The sequence below is a fragment of the Nomia melanderi genome, chromosome 11 (genome assembly GCF_051020985.1).
Source record: "Nomia melanderi isolate GNS246 chromosome 11, iyNomMela1, whole genome shotgun sequence".
Classification (NCBI taxonomy): domain Eukaryota; kingdom Metazoa; phylum Arthropoda; class Insecta; order Hymenoptera; family Halictidae; genus Nomia; species Nomia melanderi.
The window spans coordinates 12,378,265-12,405,659 of NC_135009.1; the positions used below are offsets into that span (position 1 = coordinate 12,378,265).

At 42.1% G+C, this 27,395-nt stretch overlaps 1 protein-coding gene across 7 annotated transcripts; it reads right to left on the reverse strand.

Moving 5' to 3' along the window:
* Positions 1-43: 43 nt before the first annotated feature.
* On the reverse strand, positions 44-26,772 carry Pgant5 (polypeptide N-acetylgalactosaminyltransferase 5). 7 transcript variants are annotated; one of them, XM_031985118.2, is made up of 8 exons: positions 26,435-26,772; positions 6,966-7,758; positions 6,176-6,494; positions 5,697-5,874; positions 3,734-3,914; positions 2,904-3,142; positions 2,690-2,824; positions 44-2,613 (listed from the first exon to the last, which is right to left on the reverse strand). In XM_031985118.2, exons 2-8 carry the CDS (start codon positions 7,573-7,575, stop codon positions 2,464-2,466), a joined length of 1,812 nt encoding a protein of 603 aa, XP_031840978.1. In that variant the 5' UTR covers positions 7,576-7,758; positions 26,435-26,772; the 3' UTR covers positions 44-2,463. The 7 variants fall into 7 exon arrangements, with proteins under 7 accessions (XP_031840978.1, XP_031840977.1, XP_076228483.1 ...); XM_031985117.2 differs by lacking the exon at positions 3,734-3,914 and adding an exon at positions 4,906-5,086 and having other exon boundaries at positions 26,435-26,771; XM_076372368.1 differs by lacking the exons at positions 3,734-3,914; positions 26,435-26,772 and adding exons at positions 4,906-5,086; positions 26,029-26,387.
* Between the last annotated feature and the right edge of the window lie 623 nt (positions 26,773-27,395).

Consider the following 27,395-nt stretch of genomic DNA (forward strand, 5'->3'; position numbering starts at 1 on the left):
AAATTTTAGAAAAATCATTTCAGTAAAAGAGTAACACCATTAGTATAATTCTTTTTTAGATTTAATTAGACTTGTTGCATTTCAATGTATAATACATCAGAATCATAAATAGTTTGATTCTGTGATAGTATGTTTAGAAATTATTTTGGAGGCACATAAAAACCATAGTTGTATATTTACATTTTTTCACATTTCTAATATATGTTAAATTTGTCAGATACATGATCTTTTTACCAATCTAAAGCATGTTTTATTCTAGGACATAATTTGGTTAATAATAAGACATTTCTTTCACAAATTTCATAGAACATGGGCATGCATTATCTTCCTTAAATTAATTAATCTAACTGATGCTTAAAAAGTTAAGGCTTTAGAAAATGTATGAAAGTATTAATTTAATCATTGAGATTAGATATAGACCTGCACTTCAATGTGCATAGAGAAAAACCTAATGAAACGTACATAGACTATTTTATTGTCTTTGAAAATGTATTACTTTCAGTGGCTACCTTTCACATACAAGTAATGAAACATATGTTTCATTTTACTTAAATGGTCTTTGTATATGTATATATATATATATTTATATAAGTCTAAATATAAAATAATTTCTTGAATGTTTGAACATACGAAATAATCTTATTAATAATTACAACTTTCTGAAGTAAAAGTTTATATTAATAAGTGATTCTATATGCTCCAATATAATTTTTACAATTCTTTCAATTTATGACATAGTATTACTGTCATAAACAATTACAAATATTATATTATGATGAATTAAAATAGAAAGTTGTTTACAAATTATTATTGACTTTATTTCTCTTTTATACTCATGAACTTATATCGAACTTGCTTAAACTTAACTTGTTTTCTTTAAACAACTAATAAATTATCTACAAATTTTGCTAACACAATTCTTAATTAAACATATATTCAAAATAACATATTGATTTAATAGAAACTGAGACCTGTACAAAAATAAATACTATATTTTTGCATGAATAATTAAATATGTATAATTAAGCTGTAAACAATAATCTGTTGCACCATCACCATTCCTTCAAGTAACAAAACTGAGTATATTGTTTTGATATTAAAATTCTCCTAAATTGAAATTTTAGAGTCGTATAATATACTTTAAATATTATAAATGTCGTTCAGTAGTTCCTTATTTAAAGTTGTAGAATTAGCTAAATTTCTCCTCAACCATGAATGAAAATATTACAATCAGTCAACATTTTTTCTTAAAAAATGTTTCACTTCGTCGACCGTTTTATCTCTTTTTAGAGCGTGAACAAAATCAACGTTGAATCTACTATAATATAAGGGAAGGGCGCCAGAATCTGATAACAATATTTTTACATTACTTACAGGAAACTGTTCTCTTTAAGTCTTGCTCAACAAGTATATTGCACTCTAAATCTTTCAGCACGCCTCTAGTATATAGAAGATAAAAAGAGTCTAAATTTATTAAGAACTGTTATGCAAGATAATAGGATATCATAAAAATATTTGTCGCTTTGCTTTCTAAAAAAATACGGAAGACGTTATGTCTCGAATTTAAGAAAATCTTTAAAACATAACATATTACATTGAATAACAGTCGATAGCATTTTCGTATACTTAACGATACCTTGCAAACGTAATCTCATATTGCTATGGCGAATTAAAATGTAAGTACATATTCATCCATTGAGAAAACAAACAAAGAAAAATAAAGAAAATAAAAACTAAACCATACGAACGAGATGCAACAAGGAACTGTTAGAAATATCAGTATAAAAAGATTCAGTGCTCTTCCCTATCACTAGAAAATTGTACAGTATAAGTCCTAGATTGCAATCATCAGTAGTGTCACAATGATTCCACTTGCATTCTGACATTCACTCTGTTGTAATGACATTTATTATGTCATGTGTCTTTTAATGCACTGATATATCTCCCAGTCATCCAGAATTGCACTCATCCCATATCATGAAATATGTCTCTCTTTTGTATTAACAATCATTTATTTATAACAGTGGTCTGATATGCTTTCCTCTCTATTGTTCACCAAAAAAAATCCACATGTTGGTTTTTTTTCGTATCACTCGTGTATATTCGCGCACAGTTGGAATTATTTTCTTGTTCCTCTTCAACGTTCTCTTGTGCATTATCAATCAAGGCATACCACGACAAATGGCAGTAAATACACGATACTGCTATTAACAGTAAATAAATCCTATATAACTAAAAGCATCAACTTCAATCTCTCATTTGTAGGTATAAGTCAATTTCTGTCGCAAGGTCGATATCACTGACTACGGTCAGTACATCGACTAAAGGTGATATTGGACTCGTGGAATATAATACTATCTTCTTTCTTGATCTTGCTTGTAGAGAAGTTTCTTCACTGTCAAACCTTCATAGTAATTAAATATATCAACAAGCGTTACATATAGCTGTTGCACTCAGTTGATATTAGCTGGCCTGCCATTTGAATTTACTTCGCATTATCCACTTCTGACCAGTATTGTCAGAATCGCACGTTGCTAAGACAGGTTGCATTGCATCGTTTGAACGAGGCTTCGATAAACAATGCCCTGTATTAGTGTGTTTAATCATTTTTGTCTGAAGAGTAATAAACGTTTGATTAAAATATAATATATTTATTTTAAGGATATCTCTTTCGATCATTTCATTTTACCTCTTCATTATAAACCCATGCTTGATTTCCACCCATACCGTGACAACGTACTATCTTGACTGGACCTTGGGGACTAGCTGCGTCAAGGCACATATCATCAGACATTATTTGTTGCCGTTTAGTGTAAGCAAATACCTAAAAATAAGTTCTAGTGAAGATCAATGAGTATTTAAAAGGTACATTTACCAAATTCTGCTGGAATTGGCTCACATACCTGATTACCGCCTAGCCCATGACAGTAACTAATTCCAACATTTTCTCCTGTTCTCCTGCCCATAGTATCTAAACAGGTCTGCGTATCAACATTTTGTACATCACCCAAATAGTAGTAATCCAATGGCATTGGAGATTCAGGATAAATGTTCTCTAAATACCATCTGAAGCTTTTACACTTCAAACGTTCTCTTAACTTCAGTCGTTCAGATACATCTCCAACATCTACATTTCGAGCTCCTACAATTAAAATGTGTTTCTCAATATTTTTAAACGAAGATTCTCTTCGACTTTACGTGACATAGTAATGTGCTTTGCATGGATAATTATTCACTGGAAATAGAGTGTGTCAGAAACATGTGCCAACATAAAGGAATTGCCATGTGTAGTATATTAATGCTGTAATGCTTGCCCATTGAAAGAACTGAGCTAATGTGTCACAATTTGTATTAACATTTTAAATTTAAAATATGTAAACGAAGAATATGATAAGAATATTATCTTCTATTAATCTTCTAAAGAATATATAATCTTTTCATTATTCTATTGTAATATTTCCTAAGTTCAATAATGTATTAAACGAAAAGGACATTTTCTTATACAAATGGTATTAACGGGTATCTGATATACGTGTAGCTGGTACCCCGCTACAAGGAATTCATTGTGTACATACTCTATAAAAGCATTCCAACCAATCTCCCAATAAGGAAACAAAACATGCAAGACAAGTAAGCCAAAGAATACATGAAGAGGCATACAAGAACTCAGCAGCGACATTGCAGTTTGTACTTTGCAGTTTCTTTTCCACAAATGCTGGGTTGTTAGTGCTACCTGGATTAATGTTGTAATAGAAGTACTTCCATTGGTCCAACCAGACCTCAGCGAGTCGCGCATTGTTGTGGTTCACTATCTTGCTGGTACCACCAGGAAACGTATATGGTGTTGATTTACGGAATACATGACCAACGTGCGAGCACGTTGCGATCTCCAATGTCCCACCACACATCCATATCTAACCAACTCAGTTCTGTTAGTATGTTAGCAATTATAATTCATAACACAATCATAAAAAAGAGCTAATAATATTAGATTCAGAATTGTTCAGACGGATCTTCACTCTCCTCTGCAGTACCTATAATATAGCTTACAATATGTATCAACAAAAAGCAAAGGAACTCATTTTGTTAGTCAGCTGGATGGATGAGTGGTTAAGACTATATTGAAGTTATATTTAAAATGCAACAAAATATATCCTACTCCTGAAAATCAAATCTCATAGCTAAATGTAACATCTAGATCCCAGAATCCATGTAACACTTACGCACACACATGTAAAAGTATTTTAAGAAAATCAGAAATATATGTAGTTATCCAAGAAACATTTATGCATGAATACACACTTGTTAATATAAAACTCTAAACTAGATACAGCAATAATTTGGTTAATGTCACAGTATGAAATACGTTTATAGTTAATCTTACAATTGAGATATAAGGAGCTACATAGTTACAGGTGTTAATATTTTTAATGTTTAAGTTCGCTACACATATTACTAATCACAGTAGAGCTTGAGAAATATTAAATTGTACTCTGTGTTAAATCTATGATAGATGTTTTGATTATATTAAAATTGTATGTCTTTTCGAAGTACACTTTAAAAAAGATAGCAACCTAATGATTACTCATATAAAAGTGTGCTATAGTATACTTCTTCTCTATATTAAAAATATCACAGCATAGCTTGTATCAGATACCCGTCACGCATACGTAAGTACTCAGAATATTTTTAAACATATTCTAATACTATATCAATGCATTCTGTGTTAGAGTTTACTGACACTATGTGAACACAAGCATCAATTTTACCTTCTGTGTACTCTCGTAGAGAATCCATTCTCTCTTGTTGAAAAATTAGAATATTGCACACTTTTTTCTAAAGTATAATTTAAGAATTATGTAAAAACAAATAAACAAATGAAAATGATACACGTTATTATCTAACCTGGATTCATGGCATAGTAAAAATCTCTCCACTCATCCATCCAGACTTCGGCCACCCGAGCCGCATTGTGTAGTACTACTTTGCTGACACCACCAGGGAATGTATATGGACTCTTGTCTCGGAATACATGTCCAACGTGTGAACATGGACTGATTTCTAACGTCCCACCGCATTGCCATACCTATAAGGTACTTATGACTTCACAAATGAAGATGGAGGTATCCATAGTTAAACCCTCTAATTGGAATCACAAACTTAAATCCTTTATTTTTTTAGTAGCCAATTATAAAATCCCATCACCATTTAGTACTAAAACTTCAAGAAAATTATTGAATTCCATAAGTAAATTCCATAAAAAAATTAAGTATATTTCAAATTTTCCAGTGAATACTGAATTATTTTCCAATAGTGGAGTTTAGGAAATTACACATAATTAAAAGAAATAATTTTATAGATTTCTGCGCGTGACTACAACTATCCTGATTGTAGGATTATATTTTTTCTAAACCATATGCTAAAGGCTTGAAGTTTTAGTATTGAGTACGACTATTACATTTACTACTACCTTAAAAAGTGTGTAGTATATATAATATAACTACTAACTGAATACATGTACTATAAGGAGAAGAACTTTTTTATGGGATTGCTGCTGAAAAAGGTAAACAAAAAGTTGACCTGATAAGATACAGGTAAATGTTTTTAGTACCATAATGTCTGTTAAAGAAAATTCACGTACTAGTACTACGTGTAATATAATTAATTGAATACAAATGATATCAACAAATACTCACCCGGAAACTCATTTCAAGATTTTCACCGCCCCAAATGTCCATGCCTTCGTCGTATGCGCCCAATTCGTAAAAGTAATCCTTATCAATAGAAAATAATCCACCCGCCATTGTCGGTGTTCTCAGAGGGGCAGTTCTGTCTCCCAATCTTCTGTCCATTTCTCTTTGCGCTACTCTATACCTTAAAAGTTAAAAGAATTTTATATTAGAAAAACTCGATCGGTAACTTAGACTTAATCTCAATCAACTCTTACGATTCAAGACTTAACCCTTTGACTGCAAAGAACATGTATACAGAGAGAAACGAATACATACACTTAGAAAATTTTACTTAATTCAGGATATTTACTGTTCTATTAAATTGTCATTAGTATTTTTTTATTTTTTAGGATATTGATAGTCTGTCGGCAGAGCACACTGCAGTCGAAGGGTTAATGCTAGGTATCGTATCGCATACAAGAAAACAAGGAACATTTCATTACCATCTGAAGTTTAGTTTCCAATTGAAACCACCCCATGTCATGTCGCTAGCTGGAATATATTCGAAAGAATCGTCACTAATTACATCAATTATAGGACAAACAACTGTGGTTCTGTCTTCAGCTATTCTAGAGAGCAAGGGTTCCAGCCAGCCTTCCGTGCACTCGCAATGTGCATCCAAGAATGTTATAACTTGCCCCTTCACGTGCTTCGCTCCGAGCAGTCTAGCTCTTATTAGGCCTGATCTTTTCTCGGTACGGTATACGTACGTGGGGACCGGCAGTGTTTTTACGTAGTCCTCTAGCTCTTGTTTCAAGTGATCTGTGGATCAAGCGAGCATTGTTACATAGGTCGTTTTAAACAAAGCAAGTAAACACCCATAAAACAACGAAACAATCCTTCGCCACAAACATACAGAAAGGGCTGTACAGAGTGCTTCACAACTTGTCCATAAGAACTTTCGCATAACAACCTCCTACTAATAAACAGCTTAATATTTTCCCACAAGAATCGACAAGCTGTCTTGAGTAATAACTAGAAATACAATTCTTTGAAACAAAAGTTATCGACGACCTTGAGACAAAAAAGAGACAGTTGTCCTTTCACACTAAACCACGTTCTCCTCCGATAATAGTCCATTATGGTTCGAACCAAATGAGATGCATTAACATATTCAAATTAAGTGTGACACGCTCTAGATACAATACTATTCCCCATTCTGTCTACATATACAAACAGTACGCAAGGACGTTTCGCTGGTTTCATACGTATACCCGGTGACACGATATTCACCCTGTTCGCTCTTGTCGTCGACAAGAATGATCTCCTTGAGCAGGTTCCGCGGCGAGCGGTTTATAACCGACCAAACGGTCCTGAGCAGCGTGCTCCACGCTTCGTTGTGGAACACGATTACGATGCTGGTGTCCGGCAGGTACTTGCCGTACTTCTTCGACTTGCACCCCTCCAGGCGGATGTCCTTCAGGGACCGATTCAGGGAGATCATGTCGCTGGCCATCAGGTTGAACTGATTCAGCTTGAAGAGCTCTTGCTGCCTGGCCTCGTCCTCCGGCGAGATGTGGACGGCTGCGCCCAGCTCGCCGGGGCTACCCTTGCTCTCCCGCACGATCTTCGCCGGCCTCCACAAATGCAGCTCCGATTGCTTGTAGCGTCTCTTTGTGCCCTGCTGCCCGGTCGGCTGCGCCTGATCGTCCTTCAACGCTTTCGGGTGGGGCAGGCTCTCCTCCGTCAACGATTGCTGCTTGCTGCTGTCCGTGCAACCCCACCCGGACCCCCCGATACAGTCCGAATAGAGCATCAGCACCATCACGTCCACCAGGAACCATACCAGCGACGTCAGCAGTATCACTTGACACGTGTGAATGCGAATCTTGAAGCGGAACATTTTTGGACGCGACTTGTCACCTTGTACCCCGAGCTCATCACCCGGAGGCGTCGCGATCTGGAAGCGCCGGATTAGGGAGGGGAGGGGGAGGATGTCTTCTCAGAGGGATTCTTCACAACCGAATTTACAAGAGATCTGGCTGCTACGGGGGAATCACATGTCTATGTGGTGCGGGCTTCGTATCTGTAACAGACATACATTTTTCTATGAATGCGAAGGCAGTTGTCGTGGGATTAAAGGTTCGTTAAGTATTCGGTTATCCCAAAGTAATGTGTTTCTTATGTTTCTGGTGTATACTGACACTCGGGTGTTTCTAATTGTATGACATCTTAATTGAGTTTTTAATGTGCTTCTCGAAATGGGATAAAAAGATGTCTCGTTAAGTGAGATAAGATGCGACACTCCTTATAGGATGACCTGCCAGATAAGCGAAGATAAGGGATTTCTCCAGGAAACGAGGAACAAGGTTGCCCTAGAAGGAAACAGCGAGGACGAAAGTAGTTGGTGACGAGAGAAATTATTGAGTTAAGGAGATTAACGTCGAGTTTATTTCTGTTTCCCATTTCCCTCGCGGAGTTCTCAGCGATTTTCATTAATCGCGTTCAGTTAATTCACCATTGTCTCGGAGAATCGTGGAACTCCCGTCGCCGCTGCAGTCGGCCTCGTCGCCGGACCGCGAAACAAATTTAAAGGAAACAATCGTCGGAATCCAATTTCATTTTCCAGACGACACGTTCAACGGAACAGCATTCGTTTTCAGTTAATCCGCCATCCGGCGAGTTCACGATGATTCCTTTGCGCCGTGAAAGCACGACGATCCACGGTTCGCCAGCGTCATCGTCGGCGCCTGACGGGATCTAGCTGATTCCGAAATTCATCCTCTAATGTCCGGTACCGTTCTCTCGCGAGTTCGACCCCCGCGATATTAAATTTTCCTCGCGAGTACCATTCAACGACACGTGTCTCGCGCACGCCGGTCCCACCCCGCCGCTGCACACTGACGTGCCAGTGTGTCCGCGCCGGGTTAACCGAACCGGAAGTCACGCGATCCGCCGCTGTTTATTTATCAGGCATATAATACATAAGGGAATTTACCATTATCGATTCCGTCCCTGTTCTTTCGCGCGTTCAGCGGAACGGGGACGGTCGTGCTCTTTTTCCCCGACGTCATGGCGTGCACATTTCTCGCCGTCCGCGTTCAGATTTCGCTTCGGCGTTGATTCGACGATGACCGTGCGGCGTCCCGGCCGTTCGCCGCGTCTCACGTGTTGCGGCGATGAATATTTGATAAGACAGACGCGGCCGGAAAACGTGCAGAACGAGAGAGGGCGCGCGGAGGGAGACGGCACGGAGACGCAGCGTTTTTCGACGGTTGAAAATTCGTATGCCTCCCGCTCCGCCGCGGGTCGAACAGCGATTTCGTGACTGTGGTTACTGATAAAGAGTCCGCAGGAACGATTCGGGGCCCGCGCGGCGAGCGAAAGGTATTTTCGGCGATCACCGGCACTCCGATGGACAGCGGCGAATTAATTGGACGCAGAACACTGTTCTCCAACGGAACGAGGATTTATCCTTTTCAAGGATGAGCGGCGAGGATGCTTCGCGGTGGAAAGGTTAAGGGGAATTTTTAGACGGGGAACGAAGTGAACTAGATGGAAAAAGTATTTACTTGGGGTTGATGAATGTTTTAATCGTAGAACGTTGGAAATAGGATGGTACAACGGAAACGAGCGCATTGGTTTCTGATTATATCGATTTCATTTGATTGACTTCCTCGCAAGCTGTTTCTATTTTCGGTTTTAGTTGATGCCAAGTTTGAAATTGAAGAGGAAACTTCTATCGATAGAAATAGATGTCGCTAAAATATTTAAGCTACTCCTGATATTAAAATCGATAGCGTTTTAGCTTCCGTGTCCAAATTTCCGTGAGACTGGGCGAGCTTTGCATAAGCTCGACTGTACGATGTGTAAATAGTATATAAATATATTCGAAGCAAAAATCTAATTGCAATTCATACGTCTGTATAGAAAGTGGAGGTTCACTCACGAAAACTGGGAAGTTTAAACTTACAGAGTACAGACTACTGGTATTTACTAAATCGACCGAATATCCAATGAAAAGCATCGAACTCTAGAAAAAAGGATGAAAGTCCCACTTCCAACGAATATTCAGAGCTCGCAGCGCGAGCACTTCGCAAACGCGCGCACATCAACTGTCCATTTTTCCAAGTACAAACCGTAGATATTAAAGCGGCCGATGCTCATGAATACACATCGGATCGCCGGCCTCATTATCATATAAATTAAAAAAGACCGATAGCGAACGGCCCAAATTATCCGTGATTTTCACCGATTTCCAGAGGTGTCTCTCCAAACATCGTGGGCCAAGATAAATCGACCGGGATTCGCTGGAAATTACTCGGACCAATTACGTGCGCAACTCCGTGAGTTCTTTAACACGTAGACCGACAAATCAACGCTCATCAGAACTGCCGCGTCAAGATTTTGCGTAGCGATTGTTCTATTGTCCATCTGGTATCTCATACGTACAACGAGATTCGATTCGTTCCATATGTCGCCGATAAGAATCAAATGTTACGTTCATGTAAAAGCCTGCGTCACTCGAATTCGAGTGACGTGATCATTAAACTGTTGACAGAAGGAGAACAAATAGGAAAAGTCGAAAGATGCAATGGCAAAAAGGAGTTCTAAGAAGAACTAAAACTCTTCGATTCATAACGGAAATTTAAAACAGATTTTTGGGATCCTATCGACACTCATTTCGAGATCTTAACATCGACAGTAAAATGATCAAATCTGATAGTCGATATCAAGCCTGACGTAAGTCGTGATTACACGCGCAGCGCTGAAATAAAATAGTTCTCGCTCGTGATATTCATATACGGCCCGAAATCAATCAAATCGAATCAAACGAAACAAATTGGAGATCGCCAATCTGTTGTTAATTAATCTCCACTGTACAAAATGATTTTCATTTCAACAGTAACAATCTTGCGTAACTAAATACCGTTTCTCTTTATATAACGTTCGAATCGAAACGCAAAGTGTCCACTGTCACTGAAACAACTTCGTAATATCCCCATAGTATTAAAAAACATATAACCTCCATACGTTCAGCTCTACACTTTACAACTTTTATCTGAAGCATTTGTTTGTATCGCTAATAATACTTAACAGATTATACACCGGCTAAATTTCTACTAAAAACGCGAGCGTCGGTGATTATATTGATACATCCTTAAACATCAATCAAAATTTCTAACTTAGGAAAAAGAATAAGGAATTCGATTTTGTAATTTTACTCTGGACTCGTGTTATACGTATCTAAAACGTCGCAATAACGTAGGATTAGCAATCCAACGCAACGTGTCAAGTTATCGAATTTTATCCAGGCAACGGCCGTTTGCCGTGTGTTCGCGTTTCGTCCGGAATGTTCACGGGTGAGGCTCGTCGAAGCGGCGCAAAGGGTTAACAACGATTAAGTGATGCGCAGGGTGGCGCGGAAATTTACCGGAAACGTCGGGGACAAACATCCCCCAGCCGAGGACTCTAACGAGAAGTCCGCGGCGCGTCTGGGAAAATGGTATTGCCTACCGCCTCGGTGATGCTAATTAATTAGCGGCCGCTGAATAATTCACTTTCATCGCGATAGGGGCCCGCGAGAGCCGGCCAGGTAATAGTGCCCCGATAATTGCATACCGGCCGGGGAATAACGGAAACGCCGGAAACGCCGGAGAAGAGACATGCCGCGCGGGCTTGCCCGCTTTAATAAAACCTTTTCTCCCTCCCCTCGCCGGCGTGTCCCGTCATTTCCCAACCCTCACCCTCCATTCCGAAGCATTTCAGCATCCGACATCGCGCGAGCAACTTTCGAGGAAGAGGCCGGGCCGCACTCGAAGTTTGATGAGCACAGTTTGAGGCTGCGGGGTATGCAATAAGCCGGAAACGGGAACTTCGACCTGGTCCGCGGAATGTTAAACAAAATACGCCTACACAGGGGGCCGGGTGACGTAAAAACTATCTGGGTTTATTTACCCTCCTCGGAGAGAACGGTCGGGTTCAGGAATATTTCTGAAGCTTCTTAATTAACGACTCTTCGTTGTTCTCGTTTTGTTGAGTTCGGTTTTGTAGTCACATTCGCGGGACGACGGATTTTCGGTACACCCTGTACGTATAAAAAAATGTGCAACGGTGAAAGTGCATTGTTTAGGAGTCTACAGTAATTGGTACGGCGAGGAGATTGTGTAGATGCGGGTTTCAGCTGGATCCAGGGGCCATGCATTTTGACGCGGCCTATAGGTGCCATGAGAAAACCGAACAATGTGCTTTTACCATTGTATACTTCACGCGCGTGTTACCTTGTCGCTTTCGTGGAGTGTTTCTTTGTCAATTTTTCATTTCCATTGTTTACCTGGTTCTCCTTAATACACGGGGCGCACGGATATATTTATCAACGCGACGTTCGTAAAAATGGATTAATGATACGGACGATGATAGAAACAGATTCGGGGATACGATTATCGGTAGTGTTTGGATGATTTCGTAAGATTCGCGATATCTCGAATATTTATCTCGCCGAGCGAGAGATACGTCATTGCAAAAATAAAACAGAGATGTTACTACTCTCTGTTAATACAAACGGCGAACGCTTTGAACGCACAAAGAACCGTGGTTCAGTTATTCCAGCGTATCTTAATAACAAAGACTGGAAGCTCCGCCGTGATCTTTTTTTTCCTGACCCCAAAAAGACCGTTGTTAAACGCAGTCTATTCACTGAAACTTCCATTGAATGAGATCCTCGTAATTAAGGAACTTTTATAGAGAAAGTAGAGAAAGTCCTATTCTATTTTGCTAAAGCTGCGCCGCGGATTTCTTTTTAACAAGGCGCCCGGATTTTAGAGGATCCCTCGCTCCCGATACATAACGCATCGGGGATACAATGCGCAATTATGACAAAAAAGAGAGGAGGGAAAAGGAGAAAGAGACGGTTGGAATTCTTTAATTAAAGCTGCGAATTAAAACCGCGCAACGGGCAATGCATACGGAATGCGCGTGGCGAACGCACAGGTGTTATTCCGACTACGGGGGTCGTTAAACATCCCGTCCGGTCGCAGTTTTATCGCGACACTTAAAGACTTTCCACCGAGTCCGGCCGCAACCGTAACGATTTTACAACTGCGCCTCGTAAAAGCCGAAAACGACGGTCGCCCGCCGAAAGTGTCGCGGTTCGTACCGAATTTCGGGCGGCGATAAGCGCGTGTCGGCTGTTTGGAAACTGCGAGACGCACCGTCTCCACTTAGGTGTCCCGGAGGTGAAATCTCCGGCTGAAAACCAGACCGGAGGATGCAAATGAATTGCGACACCCGCTCGCTAATTCCGTTTTTCCCCGCCTCGGTAACGCAGACATTTTCGTAATTCCTCGTTCTCGCAATCGGTTGCCGCATCTCCTTGTAACATCACCATTTGCGAAACGATCGCGTTGCCTCTTAGACAGACCTTCAGCGAATCAGCGGTTCCCCTCGGCGAATCAGCAGATTCATCGATCAATTCTTTCCCAACGTATACATAGAATCCACAGGAATAAATTAAAATGCGTAACACATTCCTGCGGATACTGTGCAGCTCTCCCGAGTCGATCCTCCGAGCTAAGAACTTACAAGAGCAAGAGGACCCTTTCGCTCAGGATACTCGCGTCAACAGCGTGACGAAGAAAGCAGATTCACAGAATATGGATAGAGTGAAATGTAACGAACGTTCACGTCGAATTTCGTTTCTACGCAACGTCCAGTTTTTACGTTTACCGAATCCTAAAGATAGAGAGGCTACTATCTTTCCTGGAAGGACCGAGGTGTAGCTTGATACCGATTCTCCTATCTCTTGTGGACTTTTAGCTTTCAGAATTGACCGAAGGCGTGAGAGTTGCACGGTTTTAAATTTTCAGACTGACATATTTAAAGCGGAACAGTGAAAAGCAAACTATCAAGAGCCATTCTTTCGTTGGTTAAATGTCAATGGAATCATCCTTTCACTGGTCCGCGCGAATTCACCGATTACCTCCGATGGCCGACCATTTCGCCCGATAATTCGCTTACACGGCCAACTATTCCTCGCGAGCCGTTTCGCCCGCGATGATTCGCGTCCACGGCGATAAGCGCCGAGCGGACGGGGCCCGGAATCGCGATCCACCTTTCATTCGGACGGTCTCTCAGCTTCCCGCGGCGTCGAAATCTCGCAACGCTCGGTTGCGTCGGACGGCCGGATCGTTAACAATAAATTCGAAATCACCGGGACCCATCGTGCGCGCCGCGTTTCGCAAGACGCGAACGCAAATTAGCGGAATAATGATGAGCCGGGGCGAGCGGCGCGGCTCGTTGCGAGCGGTACGCGGACTCTAGAATGCGTTCGTTGTTCGACGCGCGACGCTTTTCACGGGTACAAATGGGAAACGATGAAAGCCCGATTACACGCGGAACTTCCGCGACCGTTAATAGAAACCCAATCGAAACGCGTCGGTGATTTCAAATCGCCGGCTCTTTCGCGGGGCACCACCCACGCTCGTCGTTCCGCGATAGAACCGTCCGCGGGGGCCGCGTTTCGCAAAGCTGTTTTCTTTTTCCGATCAAAGCGGAACGACCCGCGGAAGCTTATAAATCGCGCGAGCGTGTAATGGTGAAATTAGTTCTGCGCACGCGATTATTTCGTTTGATAGGGATTCTTGGCGTTCTTCGTATTTTCAAGGATTTCCTTTCAATGCGAAGTCTGTGAAGTTTTACTTGTACTCTTTGCTCGTAACAACGTGTCAGCCTCGTAGTGAAGGGTCTCAACGTGATTTAACACTAAAACTACTGAACAATGAGAGTGACTTATTTCTTATTTTTTAATAAAAATTGGAACAGTTTCTTGAGGTTCAAAGGGTGTTCTAGTTTTGTATCTATGCAAATACACGGATTCAATTGGAATTCTTTCGCAAGAACGCCTTCGTAATGTCGATACTTGAAAAATAAATATTCCGAAGCGTGTGAATCTGACTCGTCCGATAGTTTTAGTGTTAATGAAGATAAATATTACTTGAGTCACTCGAATTCAAAGTAAACGTTATTCTTATCTAATCGATTATTATAGTTCAGAGCAAACGTAGACGTAGAGTATGCCTACAATTTTCCTCTTTTTCCAATAAATTATTATTGACAAAGTAGTCGTACTGATCAGAGTCGAGAGAGAAAGTATAGGATAAAGCATCGACCTTCAAGAATCGATATTTAAACGGATTTTAATCTCAGGAAAATAGAGCGAAGGGTGTGATTTCGATCTTGTTTACGAGTAATAAATCGCGAGGCTTCGAAGCAGAGCGGGACCACTGAAAATAGCCGCGTTTTAGTATTTACTATCGCAGTAAAGTGGAAAATGTTTAAGATCAGAGGCATCGCTGAATCCGCATTGCCTGCGTTTAATGGAGACAGATGATTCGCGGGCGAAACAATGCGCAGTCCGCTCCGTGGAATTTACGATGCGAAAGTGTTTTCTATTATGGAAGCTTTTTCCGTAACGCGCGTATTAAATAAAAAATGGAACAGACCGTTTTAAATATCAACGAACTGTATTTCACCCTAAAAGTTGCTCCACATTACTCCCGTTCCCGTACTCGACAACGGCTCAACATCGAGTTCCAAGTCACACTCGATGCTCAGCATAAACGTTACTCAGCCCTGACCTAGACCTGACTATTCGTGAATCAGTCATAACTTAATACTCGACCTACATCTGACCCAACGCTTCCTCCACATCCGCGCTCGGCCCAAACCTCTAATTATCCGGTTTGAAACAATACACCGAACACGTAACAGCAAGAATTCGACAAATCCTAAATTCACTCGCAACAAAGTGAAATACGTTTCTACGATTAGTAACCTCCGAAATAAACGCGGAATACGCATCGGATTCCTTTTGTCTCCAATAAGCCGACAACAAAGTGTCTTCACAGAGCACGGCCGCGAAAGAGATCACAGGGCAAGGGGTTAAATTCCAATTTGCCGAGCGTTACACTTTCAAAGCGGACAATGCCCGCCGCAAAAATTGTCCCCGCGTTTCTTATTCGCCGCGAGCGAATCCGGATTCGCTTTAATCCCGGGTAGAAGAGTGATCCGGAAATTAGCCCGCGCGCGCGAGGCGAGCCCTCATTAATTCGGGAAGAGTAACACGCGCGATCGAGGGTGGATCGATAACGGGAACGGGGGATCCCCGGGCCTCGGTATTAATTCAACTAGAGATTTACCGGCGTGATTTTCGTGCGATCCAATCGGGGGAAAAAGTCTCCGCGCGTTCCCTGTCGGGAAATGCACACGACGCCGCGCCGTAAGGTCTGTGTGCGCGTGTAGCCGGTTGCGATCGTCAAAGGACCCCCGGCGCACCAAAGCAATACTTCTCGCATCGATGCATCTCGCGAATAGAATTTCACGATATTACGTCGCCGGTGATATCGGCACGGACCTTGTACCAGGTTCGATCCGCGATTCATAGAGCCCGGGGAACCGACCTCCAGCGAAACAGTTAATTGCAGACAGTCGGGTCCGTAGTTCGGTCCGGAAACAAGCTTGTCGTCGAGTTTATCGTCGGACGATACTCGTCGAGTACTTAGCGATTCGATTCGTTGGAAAAGGGCTGGGTTCCCACGGTTCCCGAGGCTGATAAGAAAGTGTTCGACGCGTAGCCCTCGCGACGAGTTTGAATCCTTTACACTCGAGGGATTCTTAATCGTCACTGAACTTGATGGAGAATCATAATGTTTGAAATTGAATGTTGCGCGTCGTATAACGCCGACGTGCGAAGTATCGAGAAGTAACCCGGTTTCTTAATCTACACGTGACTCCTCGTTGTTTCCGAAAATGTCCTCCACGTTTTATGGGATGAAGTATTTCCTGAGATTTCGCGCGGTGTTCGCTGCAGCGTGCGACGACTGCATTAATTTGACGCGTATGAAAGCGGTTTTTACGATTTCGGTGATAATGAAACTGGAGATTGTTGGATTACGTGTTCCGCGCGAACTCGTAAAACGTCTCAATGTTCCGAACATGCGAGTAGCTCCGTGTCGGAGGGAATTCGATTTCGGGATCACCGAATTAGTCCTCGGAGAGGTGTACAAGACACGGGATCATCGTAACGGTCGCCGTAATAGTTACCGTGAATGATTAAACGTCAACGACGCTCGGGAAACTGAAATTTAATAATCGTTTCAATTTCCTCGCGGCCGATGATGGATGCGCCGGTACACTCATTCTCGAGGCGTAAGTTTTCGCCGTGGATCCGCGAGTTTCGCGCGTGTCTCGCTCGCGGCAATAACTCCACCGGAAAACACGTACAAAACGTTCGGGCCGACGCGTTATGGATTTTACAAAAGCGTTTCAGCTTCGCGGCGTTGGCGGCGGCGGCGGCGGCGGCGGCGGCGGCGTCACGCGATATATCGCGTCGGAACTATAACTCTCCGCCAATTCCGAAGAAAGGGGTTGCCGGGATAGTGGGTGGCTGGGTGGAAAGCAACTTGAAATTCTCCTCGGACCCGGCGGAAAAGTTCTGCGCGAAATCGGGCGCGCGGAACCGACTCGATAATCATTTCTCCTCCGGAATCGAGAGGCTCGAGCTTTGAGGTACACCACTTTATTTTCGGAACCGCGTTCCGTCTCGTTCCCCTCCTCTTTTTCTTGTATTTTTTCCCCTCGGACCGTTCTCCTCGGCGAGAATCGCTAAGCAAATCCCGCGTTACCGCGAACCGAAGCGACGCGCCACTTCGTTTCGGTCGGTGTGTCGATTCCGTATCAATGGCGCCGCGCGTTCGATCGCGGACCAATACGCCGGGAGAATTAAAAGGGCCGTTGCCGTTGATAATGGTCAAGAGAATTATTTTTTTCCCCCGTCCACGGTTTGCCGTCGCTTTGTCGATTTTCGATATCCGGTCGGATTGCCGCGAATCTTATCTACGATTCGAATAATATCGAATAATCCCGGTCGGATTTATCGCGGTGCGGGAATACAGTGGTGTACGGCTGAGTTGTGCCCGGGTTTAGCGTATAAAAATCTCGGTAACCTTAATAAAATACGAACTTCAGCGGCGTTTAACGCAGTTTCGCTTTGGAGCTAGGGAAACCATTAGCGGAGGAAACTGAATTTTAGTTAATTTTAATTCTTTTGAGAGGGATTAACCGGTTGAAGGGTAAAGAAGTTGCACCTTGGCAATTTCCTTGTCGCCATTTTAACAGGATTAAGTTTCTAGCCAGTTATCGCACGGTTAAGAAAGTGTACTCGATAATTCGCCGAGTTACCTGTTGAGAAATAAGAAAGATATAAAAGGATATTAAATAATGTAAACACCGGTTATAAAAATTGAGCAGTGAGGCGAGTTCGTGACTCGACGCGGCGCAAGATTTATGTCAATGATAGTGAACGTAGTATTAAGATAAAAATGTTTGTTTGACCGTCGAACGATGGACGTTAGAAAACAAGAAGGACGCGAGGATTAGACGTTTAATTAAAAATTAATCGCGGCGTAAACGCTCCTGAAATCGGGATGATTTATCGTCCCACGGAAAAACGAAACACGCGAAATTCCGCGGCGCAAGAAGCGTAACCGCAGTTAGGGAATTCCTGCAAACTTGTTGGTACTGTTACAACAAACGCTGTTTATTCTGTTAATTGAGGCGGTGTAGGTGGTGTACCTGTTGTTGTGTGCGCAGCTGAGGTTCAAGCCGCGAGATCCTTCTCAAACATTTGGCAAACTCACGCGAACCTCTTGTTGCCGCGCAGGCATACGGATTTAATTTATTCCAAAGCGCCGGGAATCGCGTTTTCTAATTAAATTTTCCTGGACAGTTTTTCCCGTCGTTATTAACTTCACGTGTTACCGAAATATTTCACTAGGACGGATCGTTACTGTCCAGACACTCTATATACGGCATTCGATTAGAACGAACACGTGAGACCTCGTTAACTTCCATCGACTTATAAATAATTTACAATAACACTTCATACTTTTCCATGATATTCCGCAAAACAAAATGGAGATTCTTCCGTGAACGTGAATGCAAGTAACATTTTTCGATTCCTTTTTTCAGCGAAGCGAAGCGCAGTAAAAAAAATATGACTCTAAACAAACGCATCTTATCTTCCGTGTACAAATTCAATAGAGATCGCGCTTCATTTTCGGTCGAACCGCACTCTCCGCCGCGCCCAGTGTGCATAACGTACAAATAACTCGTGCCGCCCAGCCCGTATATCGACGGCCTACCAGCGGCAAGAATTATTTGCGCCGTGTGCACACCGCGGGATCTGTGTCAATACACGTTTGCGCGGTAAAATGAGCCGTAAAGCCGGTCCAGTGTAACAGAATGTATTGTACCTGGTTGTCCTCGAACTACGCGATTTATGTTATCGTCTTGCAAGTGTATTTAACTTGCGCGACGATTCCGGTCTCTCGTGACCTATTCCATTGTTCCGCGCGCGAACGAATCTCCAACGTCAAAAACTGCATCTATCCACGTTCCGTGCCGTTTTTATCGTCCCAGTGATAGCGATTTCAGAGGAACTGGGACTATTTGCTAACGTTAGAAGTGCCCGCAATCGTCGAGGATAGTTTATCGATCAGATAAACCGCGTGCTCGACGATACAAATGAAATTTCAACGTCTAAACCGAGCTTATCTTTAACAATTTCTTCGCGCTAATATTTCCCCTTATCTTTTCAGAATTTCGAACGGTCTATTTGCGCGACGGCGATTACTCGCGTTACTTAAGTGGAAAGTCCGTCGAAAGTAGTTTGCGTGCGAAGGTTTCAAAAAGTTTCGTTAAAATGTAGAGCGGCCGTCAGTTTTCCGCCATTACCGACAAGCCCAACTTCTTATCGTAGTTTTCGACATTCGTAATGCCGGCGGCTGCTTCAATTATGCCGGCGGTGCCCGACAATGCCGGCGATACAATGAAGATTCGCTGCATCGCGCGAATACCGTTATTACGCGCCGTTTTATACGGGTCACAAAACCGGCGTGCGGCTTTCCGGGTAACGCGAAATAAATTAACAATAGAACGCGGCCAGGAAACGCGCGGATTGATTGATACGTCTTGCTCGGAATGCATCGGTTGAAAAATAAACCGGCAGGTTAATTCCGCGCGCTCGCGCTCATCCTCCGCTACAACGTCGATTCGAATGTATTTTTCTCCTGATCGTACATTGTTCCCCGCAGAACAATCTTCCGCACCCCGTTCCGTGTTAATTATGAAAATCTACGTTCCCAGTGAATTTCACTACCGCGGTGTTTATATCCTTGTATCGCCGGACCCACGTCCGGATAAATTGCATCAGTTTAAATTCGGCGACTCAATTTGCCGCCGCTATTAACCTTAATTGTACGATCATTTCCGGAAGTTTTCGACTAACTCAGTTCCTCACGAACTTGCATATAAAAGTGACGAGTTAGGTTCGGTTAGGCTCGGAGCGTGTCGTTTCCGACTAACAATCACGAGAAACGGGACTAATTACATGCAACGAGTTAACAGTGGAATTAGCAGGTAGCTCGAAATCATCGAGATATCTTCCTTTTGCAATTACTAAAAAGATAACGGATAATTCCCCGAGAAATCACTATGGAACTTGATTCGCCGATAGGCAAAATAAATTGCAAATCGATAGAAATTTCGATAGTATCAATGTCGCAGTTTCTATAGAAACATTTCGGAACAATCAATTCGACTGTTCGGTAGTTCTAGCGTTAAGGGAAGACAGGGACGAGCACCGAGGGGAGATTTTCGTGATTTTCTGACGAGCGATACGAAATGACCATGTTATCGGACAACCGGCGCACCTAACCCATCGATCCGTGCGGCGTGTATCAAGCATCCCGCATCTCGCTGCGACGTTCGAGCACGTAACGTTACAGGTTGAATAACAAGAGGTGCGCGCGGTTCATTGAAAGCCACGATCTAGGCGGAGTGTCGCGAATAATTCTCGTCAAAGCGCGAGGGACGGTCTTTAAAGGTTTCTCGCGCGGGAACCGATAACCTGCCGCGAGGCAAACGATGTTTCAATAAAGCCGTTGGGCGTCCGTGTACGCCGTCGGGAAACAAAGTAAACGGGCGGAGGGAGGAGGGAAGAAAAAAGATGTCAAACACGCGTGAAGACAGTTATTGTGCACGGGTAATCGTGGACGCCTGTTACGGGCTACCGGTGAAACGCCGGCCACTCTATTAGACCTTCAGAGAAATCGCTCGTTATAGATAACGTTCGAAATGCGCGCGTTAAATAACCGCTCACCTCTTATCGTCTAATTACTGGGCGAATGTAGAAACCGCCACTAATAACTCCGTTCTTCTGCGTGCTCTTAGTTATTCTCATTATATACATTGTTATTAAAGGATAATACTCGACGAAGAGACACGCAAGAAAGAAAGCAAGTTTCTAACTGGCCCAGATCGAACGTGTTACATATTCTCGAAACGTGATTCTCAAATCTGTTCGAACAGAACAAAAAAGATTTTTCTTAGTCATTCCTATTACATAGATCGTTATTAAAGCATAATCCTCGACAGCAAAGAAATAACAAGAAAAAAAGCAAACTTCTAATTGACAGAGATTGAACACGTTCAATATTCTCGAAACGTCATAGTTAAATATGTTCGAATGGAATAAAAAAGCCTGCTCTTAATCATTCCTATTGCATACACTGTTATAAAAGCATAATCCTCGACAGCAAGGAACAACAAGAAAAAAAGCAAGTTTCTAACTGGCCGAGACTGGGCACGTTCAATATTCTCGAAACGTGATTTTCAAATTTGTTCGAACAGAATGAAGAAGCCTGCTCATCGAAGTTCGCCTTTGTACGCGGCCCGAACGACCGTTCGCGTTTTATGTCGTTTTTTGAAGTCATTCCACGAATCGGTCGTCTAGTTTCCTGCCCTCCGCTCTCTGTCTCCGTTTGTTCCTAACCTCGTGACGGCCACGTAACGATAAGCCTCTGTTATATGTAATACTGCCAACGGGGACGTGTAAAATTCCGACGCGTTGATTTGAACGCGACATCGATGGATAAAAAAAAGGCTCGTACATGACGAACAGGATTGTACGTCATTATACCTGATGAATAGGAAAATTGAATGTCGCGTATAAAATAGGCGAAAAAAGTACACTGCGAATGAAATGGTGTTTGAACACTTGGCGGAATCTAATCGACAGCTGTTATCAGTATTGTTTTAAGAATCCATTACAGATCGGTTGTATATTGTATAATAGCCTTGAAGGTAATTTTATTAAGGCGATATTTTATAAAGATAGTTCCAATAACTATTTCATGTTTCTTATAGCAGTAAAGTAATTGGCAAAATATGGACGTTAGCATGGGGACCATGTAACGGGACCAACGAGTGGCGCCAAATTTAATTGGCGTATCAAGTTGCAGTTAAAACCATCATCCGCTTGTTTAACAATCATATTCCAGCTAACAATGGAAATCGAGTTATGTCACGCGTTCCCTTTACGAAAATAAACACTGTTATCTCTTCCCGAATCTTTTAACCCTTTGCAATCGAAAGTTTCTCAATGGAAATATTCGACACTTTTCGACGAGATATAGATGATATTGTTTGAAACTAATTTAACGATAATTTATAGATAAATTAAGCAACAAAGGTGTTGTATTTCAACATTTCACGTAACAATGCGAAGTTTAATTTGAAATATTAAATATTCAACTTTACAGTTTCGCTGTATCGAATCGAGTGGTGACTGAGAGTCACCTCTCGAGTGCAAAGGGTTAAAAATACAATGCCTATATTATATTCAAAGCATTCGCTAGCCATACATGGAAAACTTAACGTCGAAATGTAAAACGACAGTCTATATGGTAAACGATGTTTCCACTGAACCGATCACTCAACGAATCGTTAAAAATTTGAAATCTGCTTACGCAAGAGGTTTACTTTCCTCCGGCGATCAATTCAATTCGCTTTCCGGTGCCTTTTGAAGATACCATACCGATATTATATTCAAAGCGTTCGCCAGCCATACGCGGAAAAGCCAACGTTGAAACGTAAAAGGACAGTCCACGCGATAAACAATGCTTCCGCTGAACCGATCAACCGACGAATCGTTAAAATTTTGAAATCTGCTTATGCAAAAAGTTTGCTTTCCCCATGGCGATCGATTCAATTCGCTTTCCGGGACGTGTATGTAACTTGCAGCGAGGTAACCGATTCGATTATGCGACGCTGAAATTTAATTGTACCGATCGTTAAAATGAGGGTGCAAACTTGTCGCACGAAAACGCGACCCAGCACCCCGGAGCACCGCGTTAATTCTCAAGCACCGAAAATTCATTTACCGATACGCCGTATGGTAACAGCGATTTTCCGAAATTCCGGGACCCCGTGTCGGTGTTTAATGGAATTGCATCGCGTATGGATTAACCGGTCGCAGATCGCGCGAGCGCGCGTATTTATCGTTAACGTCAGTTTAACTAAATCCGCGAATCGGTCCATTATCGTGCCGATACGATTCCTGTGAATACCATCTCCCCGTAACGACCAACAATCGTGACTTTCACGCGTTTCCCCGTAATCGCGTTCTCGATCCTATTGTCCCTCCATAGAACGGGGCAGGAATGGTGGAATTGCTCCAGGGAGCAGCTCATTTATAGTATCAACAAAAGGGCTATAAACGAATTTGTATCGAAATACATTCTAACGGTCCCATTGTATCCTTAATGGCTCTCACAAGATTTGATTAGATCAATTATCTTTTATATCTACTTATATACAACGAAACGTACTGGGTTTTATGTCACAATAGAATTCTAATTTACAGTTATACTCGCATAATGGAAGGTAACAATGTAGGATCAGGTATTGTAACAATATTTCACATAAATGTTGTGCATCAAAAGTTTCCCTGTTAGATAAGTATTATCATTAAAAATATTATGTTATATAAACGTATGGTCGAGCTTGTATTACGCACGACCAGATATAATGTATAGATAGTTCATTATTAACCTACATCTCTCGATTTTCGATTTCCAAAAGTTGCCATATTCAGGTTCTACGATTGAAGCAATGTATGACAACGGTCAATAAATTCTGGTTGTCAATACCGTGTCTACATTTGCAATTCAAAAATTGTTTAAATGTGATTAACACGTTGATTGCCACAAGAATATCGAACGTTTTGTGTAACAATACATATTCTTTCATAACAAAGACGAATGGTATTAGAAATAATTATTAATGAGTCGGTATCAGTATACGTGTTACATTACCTAGCTGTTTGTGTTACTAAATATTTTTATTCGACAGTTTTGTTATTGTAATTGTATTTATATAATTTTGAAGCTCCGCTGACTCTCAACCAAATCGAATTACTATAGTTCAATTGAACGATGACCATTCGAAAACATTTCTATATTACAAACAACGCTAATTAATATGGCGACATTCAGCCAAACGAACTTGCAATAATAACAACGCAATTCATTCGAACGATTTAACGTTGTACCTTTTTCATTTCGAGTATTTCGCTTTACGAAATCATACGGCGTTCAACGTGTTAACATAATTCTCAATTGTACACTAATAACCTCAATTACCGTCTAAAAAGGATCCCGCTGTAAGTTGTTTCCCGACTATCAATGGGAGTGCTCCGCGCAACTGCACAAAGCGATCGGGTCTTGGTACACGTGTCCTTGCAGGTCGAATAACGCGTCGCCTTTAACCGGTCAACTCGCTCATCAACTCGGGCGAACTTCGCATGGAAACCTTTCACTCGTTTTATTAATCATTACCGAGGCACGCCGTCTATTCTAGAGCCGAGAGACTCAAGTAAAACCAGCTCCCCGCGATAAATAAAATATCTGTTGGAATGACGATGATTAGTCATCGCAAACGACCGATCGGCATTTATCACAGTTCGTCTCCGTTTATGCACGCCGGGGATTTCTTACCGAGTCTGCCTCATCGTACGTGTTTCCGAACGAAGTTCGAACACGGCTATGGGGTCCGTCAGCGGACCTTGGGAATACAGTAAAAGACGAGCAGGTGTGCCGCATTCCTTTAAACGGAACACTGACGTAGCCGGCGGAATAAGATTACTGGTTCCACCAGAGGCAAGAAGAACCAGACAATTCGCGGGTCCGGTTCCACGGGGAATCGAACAGGGCACGTACTGAGGGTGTTGCGAATACAGTAACTTAATAGAACGCCGGGGAGTATATACCTAGATACAGTTCTTCGGTGACAGGTATCAGCAGTTCAAGAACGAATCTAGGTTTACCAGTTTCAGAAACTATTTCGATTCGGTTAACCTAAATAGACTGTCGATAACGATTCGATAACCACTTTAACACTGGAACTTAAACTGTCTTTTCAAATTTATTTACAAAGACTATTAGTGTGAATTTATTAAGATTTCAATTAACTTATATTTCAGTTTAGGCATTGCTAAATCAGCTTTTTTTAATGATTTCTTGAAGAAGTTGAATTTGATAACCACTTTAATACTAGAACTAGCACTTAAACTGTCTTTTTCAAATTTCTTTATAAAGACTATAAGAAATCATTAAAAAATCTGATTTAGCAATACCTAAACTGAAATATAAACTAATTGAAGTTTTAATAAACTCACACTTAAAGAAGTATATGTACCTTTGCAGTCACTCTAAAAGAAATTAGGAATTGGTCATTTTGGCCCACATGGCAGTCCTAGTGTTGATTACTGGTACTTAAACTTTTACATCTTGAATTATCCTTACTTTTTATCATGAACAATATGTACATGTAAAAGTAAGGATAATTCAGGATCTAAAGATTCAAGTGCCGGTGACTGAAGTGGCTGTCTAATTAATATTATCAACAGCCTATCTAGGTTAACCAAAATCGAAGTAGTTTCTAAAAACGACAAACCCAGATCCATTATATACAAATACACATACAAACAGAAACTCGACTAAAAAAGAAACTAAAAACAGTCGTCCCCCAATGATTTCCAAAGGAAAATTCAGCATTAAAACACCTCGCCGCATAAAGTGATCCGCTCATACGACTAGGCCCCGTCACTGTATGCGTTCCACGGACTATACTCACGCACGTAGAATCACACAGCGGCGAAGCGAGAAAACAATCTTGCCACGCGTTAAGTAAGACACGTTCGCGTCGAATACCACGCATACATCTATCCAACGCAGCACCGTTAACTGGCTCACCACATGGTCGAGGATCGGTCGCGTGTCACCGAGGCTTAAACAGACATTTACCAGGATTTCTCGTGGTCGGCTCTCTTTTATTTCCCTTTCCCCGTTGGCTCCGGTTCGGGGCCCGTCGTCGACGTCGCCGTCGCTCGCCAGTATCAATCGACTAAGACGTAACTCGCCGATCCGAACATCGGATCGGATCCGGTTCTAAGGCTCACCACAGAAATCTGTTATTTGGTTGCACACACTGTAGGCCTGCCGGTGCGGAATTCCTTGCACGCGTAACAGTCCGACGCTCACGCGGGCAGGTGCCCGAGGATCTCGGGTACACGAAAGGTATCGTGAAATCGGATCTAAGGCCCGAGCACGCTCGCGAGATCCACGGGTCCGGACGGAATGGAAAGCGGGACGCGTATCGCGCGTAGGTACACACTGAGGGATGGAGCTGCCGAGAGGCGCCAGGTGCGACTGGACGATCGGTGAAACGTTGAACGGGGCGCACACGGGAACAGAAGAGAGAAGGAGGCTCTAGTTGTCACACGCGGACCGCTCCCGTCGCCGCGGTCCGCGTTCCTCTTATCGGGGCTCGACGTCGGTTATTAACGAAATCTCATTGATACACACCTTCTTATGACCTAGTAACGTGAACGCTTCCAGATGCACATCCCGTACGTCGCACATACGTGTACATCCGACACTGCAGAGCCACTGAGCATCGCCGAGGTTAGGACTGCGAAGTGGGGACACCTGTTCGACATCCGTAGCAGCACTTTCTACGCTAGCTCTAATCGCCGTGCGTGCGTGCGTTGGGCTGCCTATCGATACTATCCACCGCGATTCCGCCGATGCACACACTATCGAGGACACCCTCGACTACGTCGAGATTTATCGGACACGAAACGACCGTTCTGCGGGATCCCCATTCACGGTCGACTCTCGGTGTCATTGATTCCGCAATGAACACAGCCGCGCTATCTGTGGTTGCTTCCGGTAGTTCGTGAGCGTTTGATGCTGCTGGTAACGGTAGGGAATTAGGGACTGTTTAATTAGAACTACTAGAGAGGTCGGAGCGATTCACTCCTGATTGCTTTTTTAACCTTTTGTACTCGGTGTCTCTTAACTACTTGATTTGACGCAGGAAAACTGTAATATAATATGTAATGTTTAACTTTGTGTAATGCCGTGATGCGTGAAACATTGGAACAAAGCTTTGTACAAAATGTACTTGTGATTTTCTGAATCAGTTTCAAAAAATGTCGTCTTCACTTTGAAAAAATGTTATATCTCCTGAGAAGCTTCTGAGTACAAAAGATGATTGAAAACACTACAGATAATTTTTTGAGAAATTACTATAGAAATTGATTCAACAATAGGCAAACTGAATTGTAAATCAATAGAAATCTCATAGCATTGTTGGAGTTTCCATAGGAAAATTTTAAAAAGTCAGTTTGACTTAGTAGTTCTAATTTTAATAATGTCACCGACGAGGAACAGGATTAGACATCTTTACCATATGTTGTATCTGAAGAATGTAATATTTCGACAAGAAAATTAAAACGGATACGTTTTTTATTTATGGTGTTTA

What these genes read in the sequence shown, in the direction of transcription:
- Pgant5 (XM_031985118.2), bottom strand. Translation starts at nt 7,575, where the DNA reads ATGTTCCGCTTCAAGATTCGCATTCACACGTGTCAAGTGATACTGCTG. An exon ending in TGGAAACTAAACTTCAGATG is followed by an intron (nt 5,875 to 6,175) that starts GTAATGAAATGT and finishes TTAACTTTTAAG; the next exon opens with GTATAGAGTAGCGCAAAGAG. An exon ending in CTATTACAACATTAATCCAG is followed by an intron (nt 3,143 to 3,733) that starts GTAGCACTAACA and finishes TTTTAATTGTAG; the next exon opens with GAGCTCGAAATGTAGATGTT.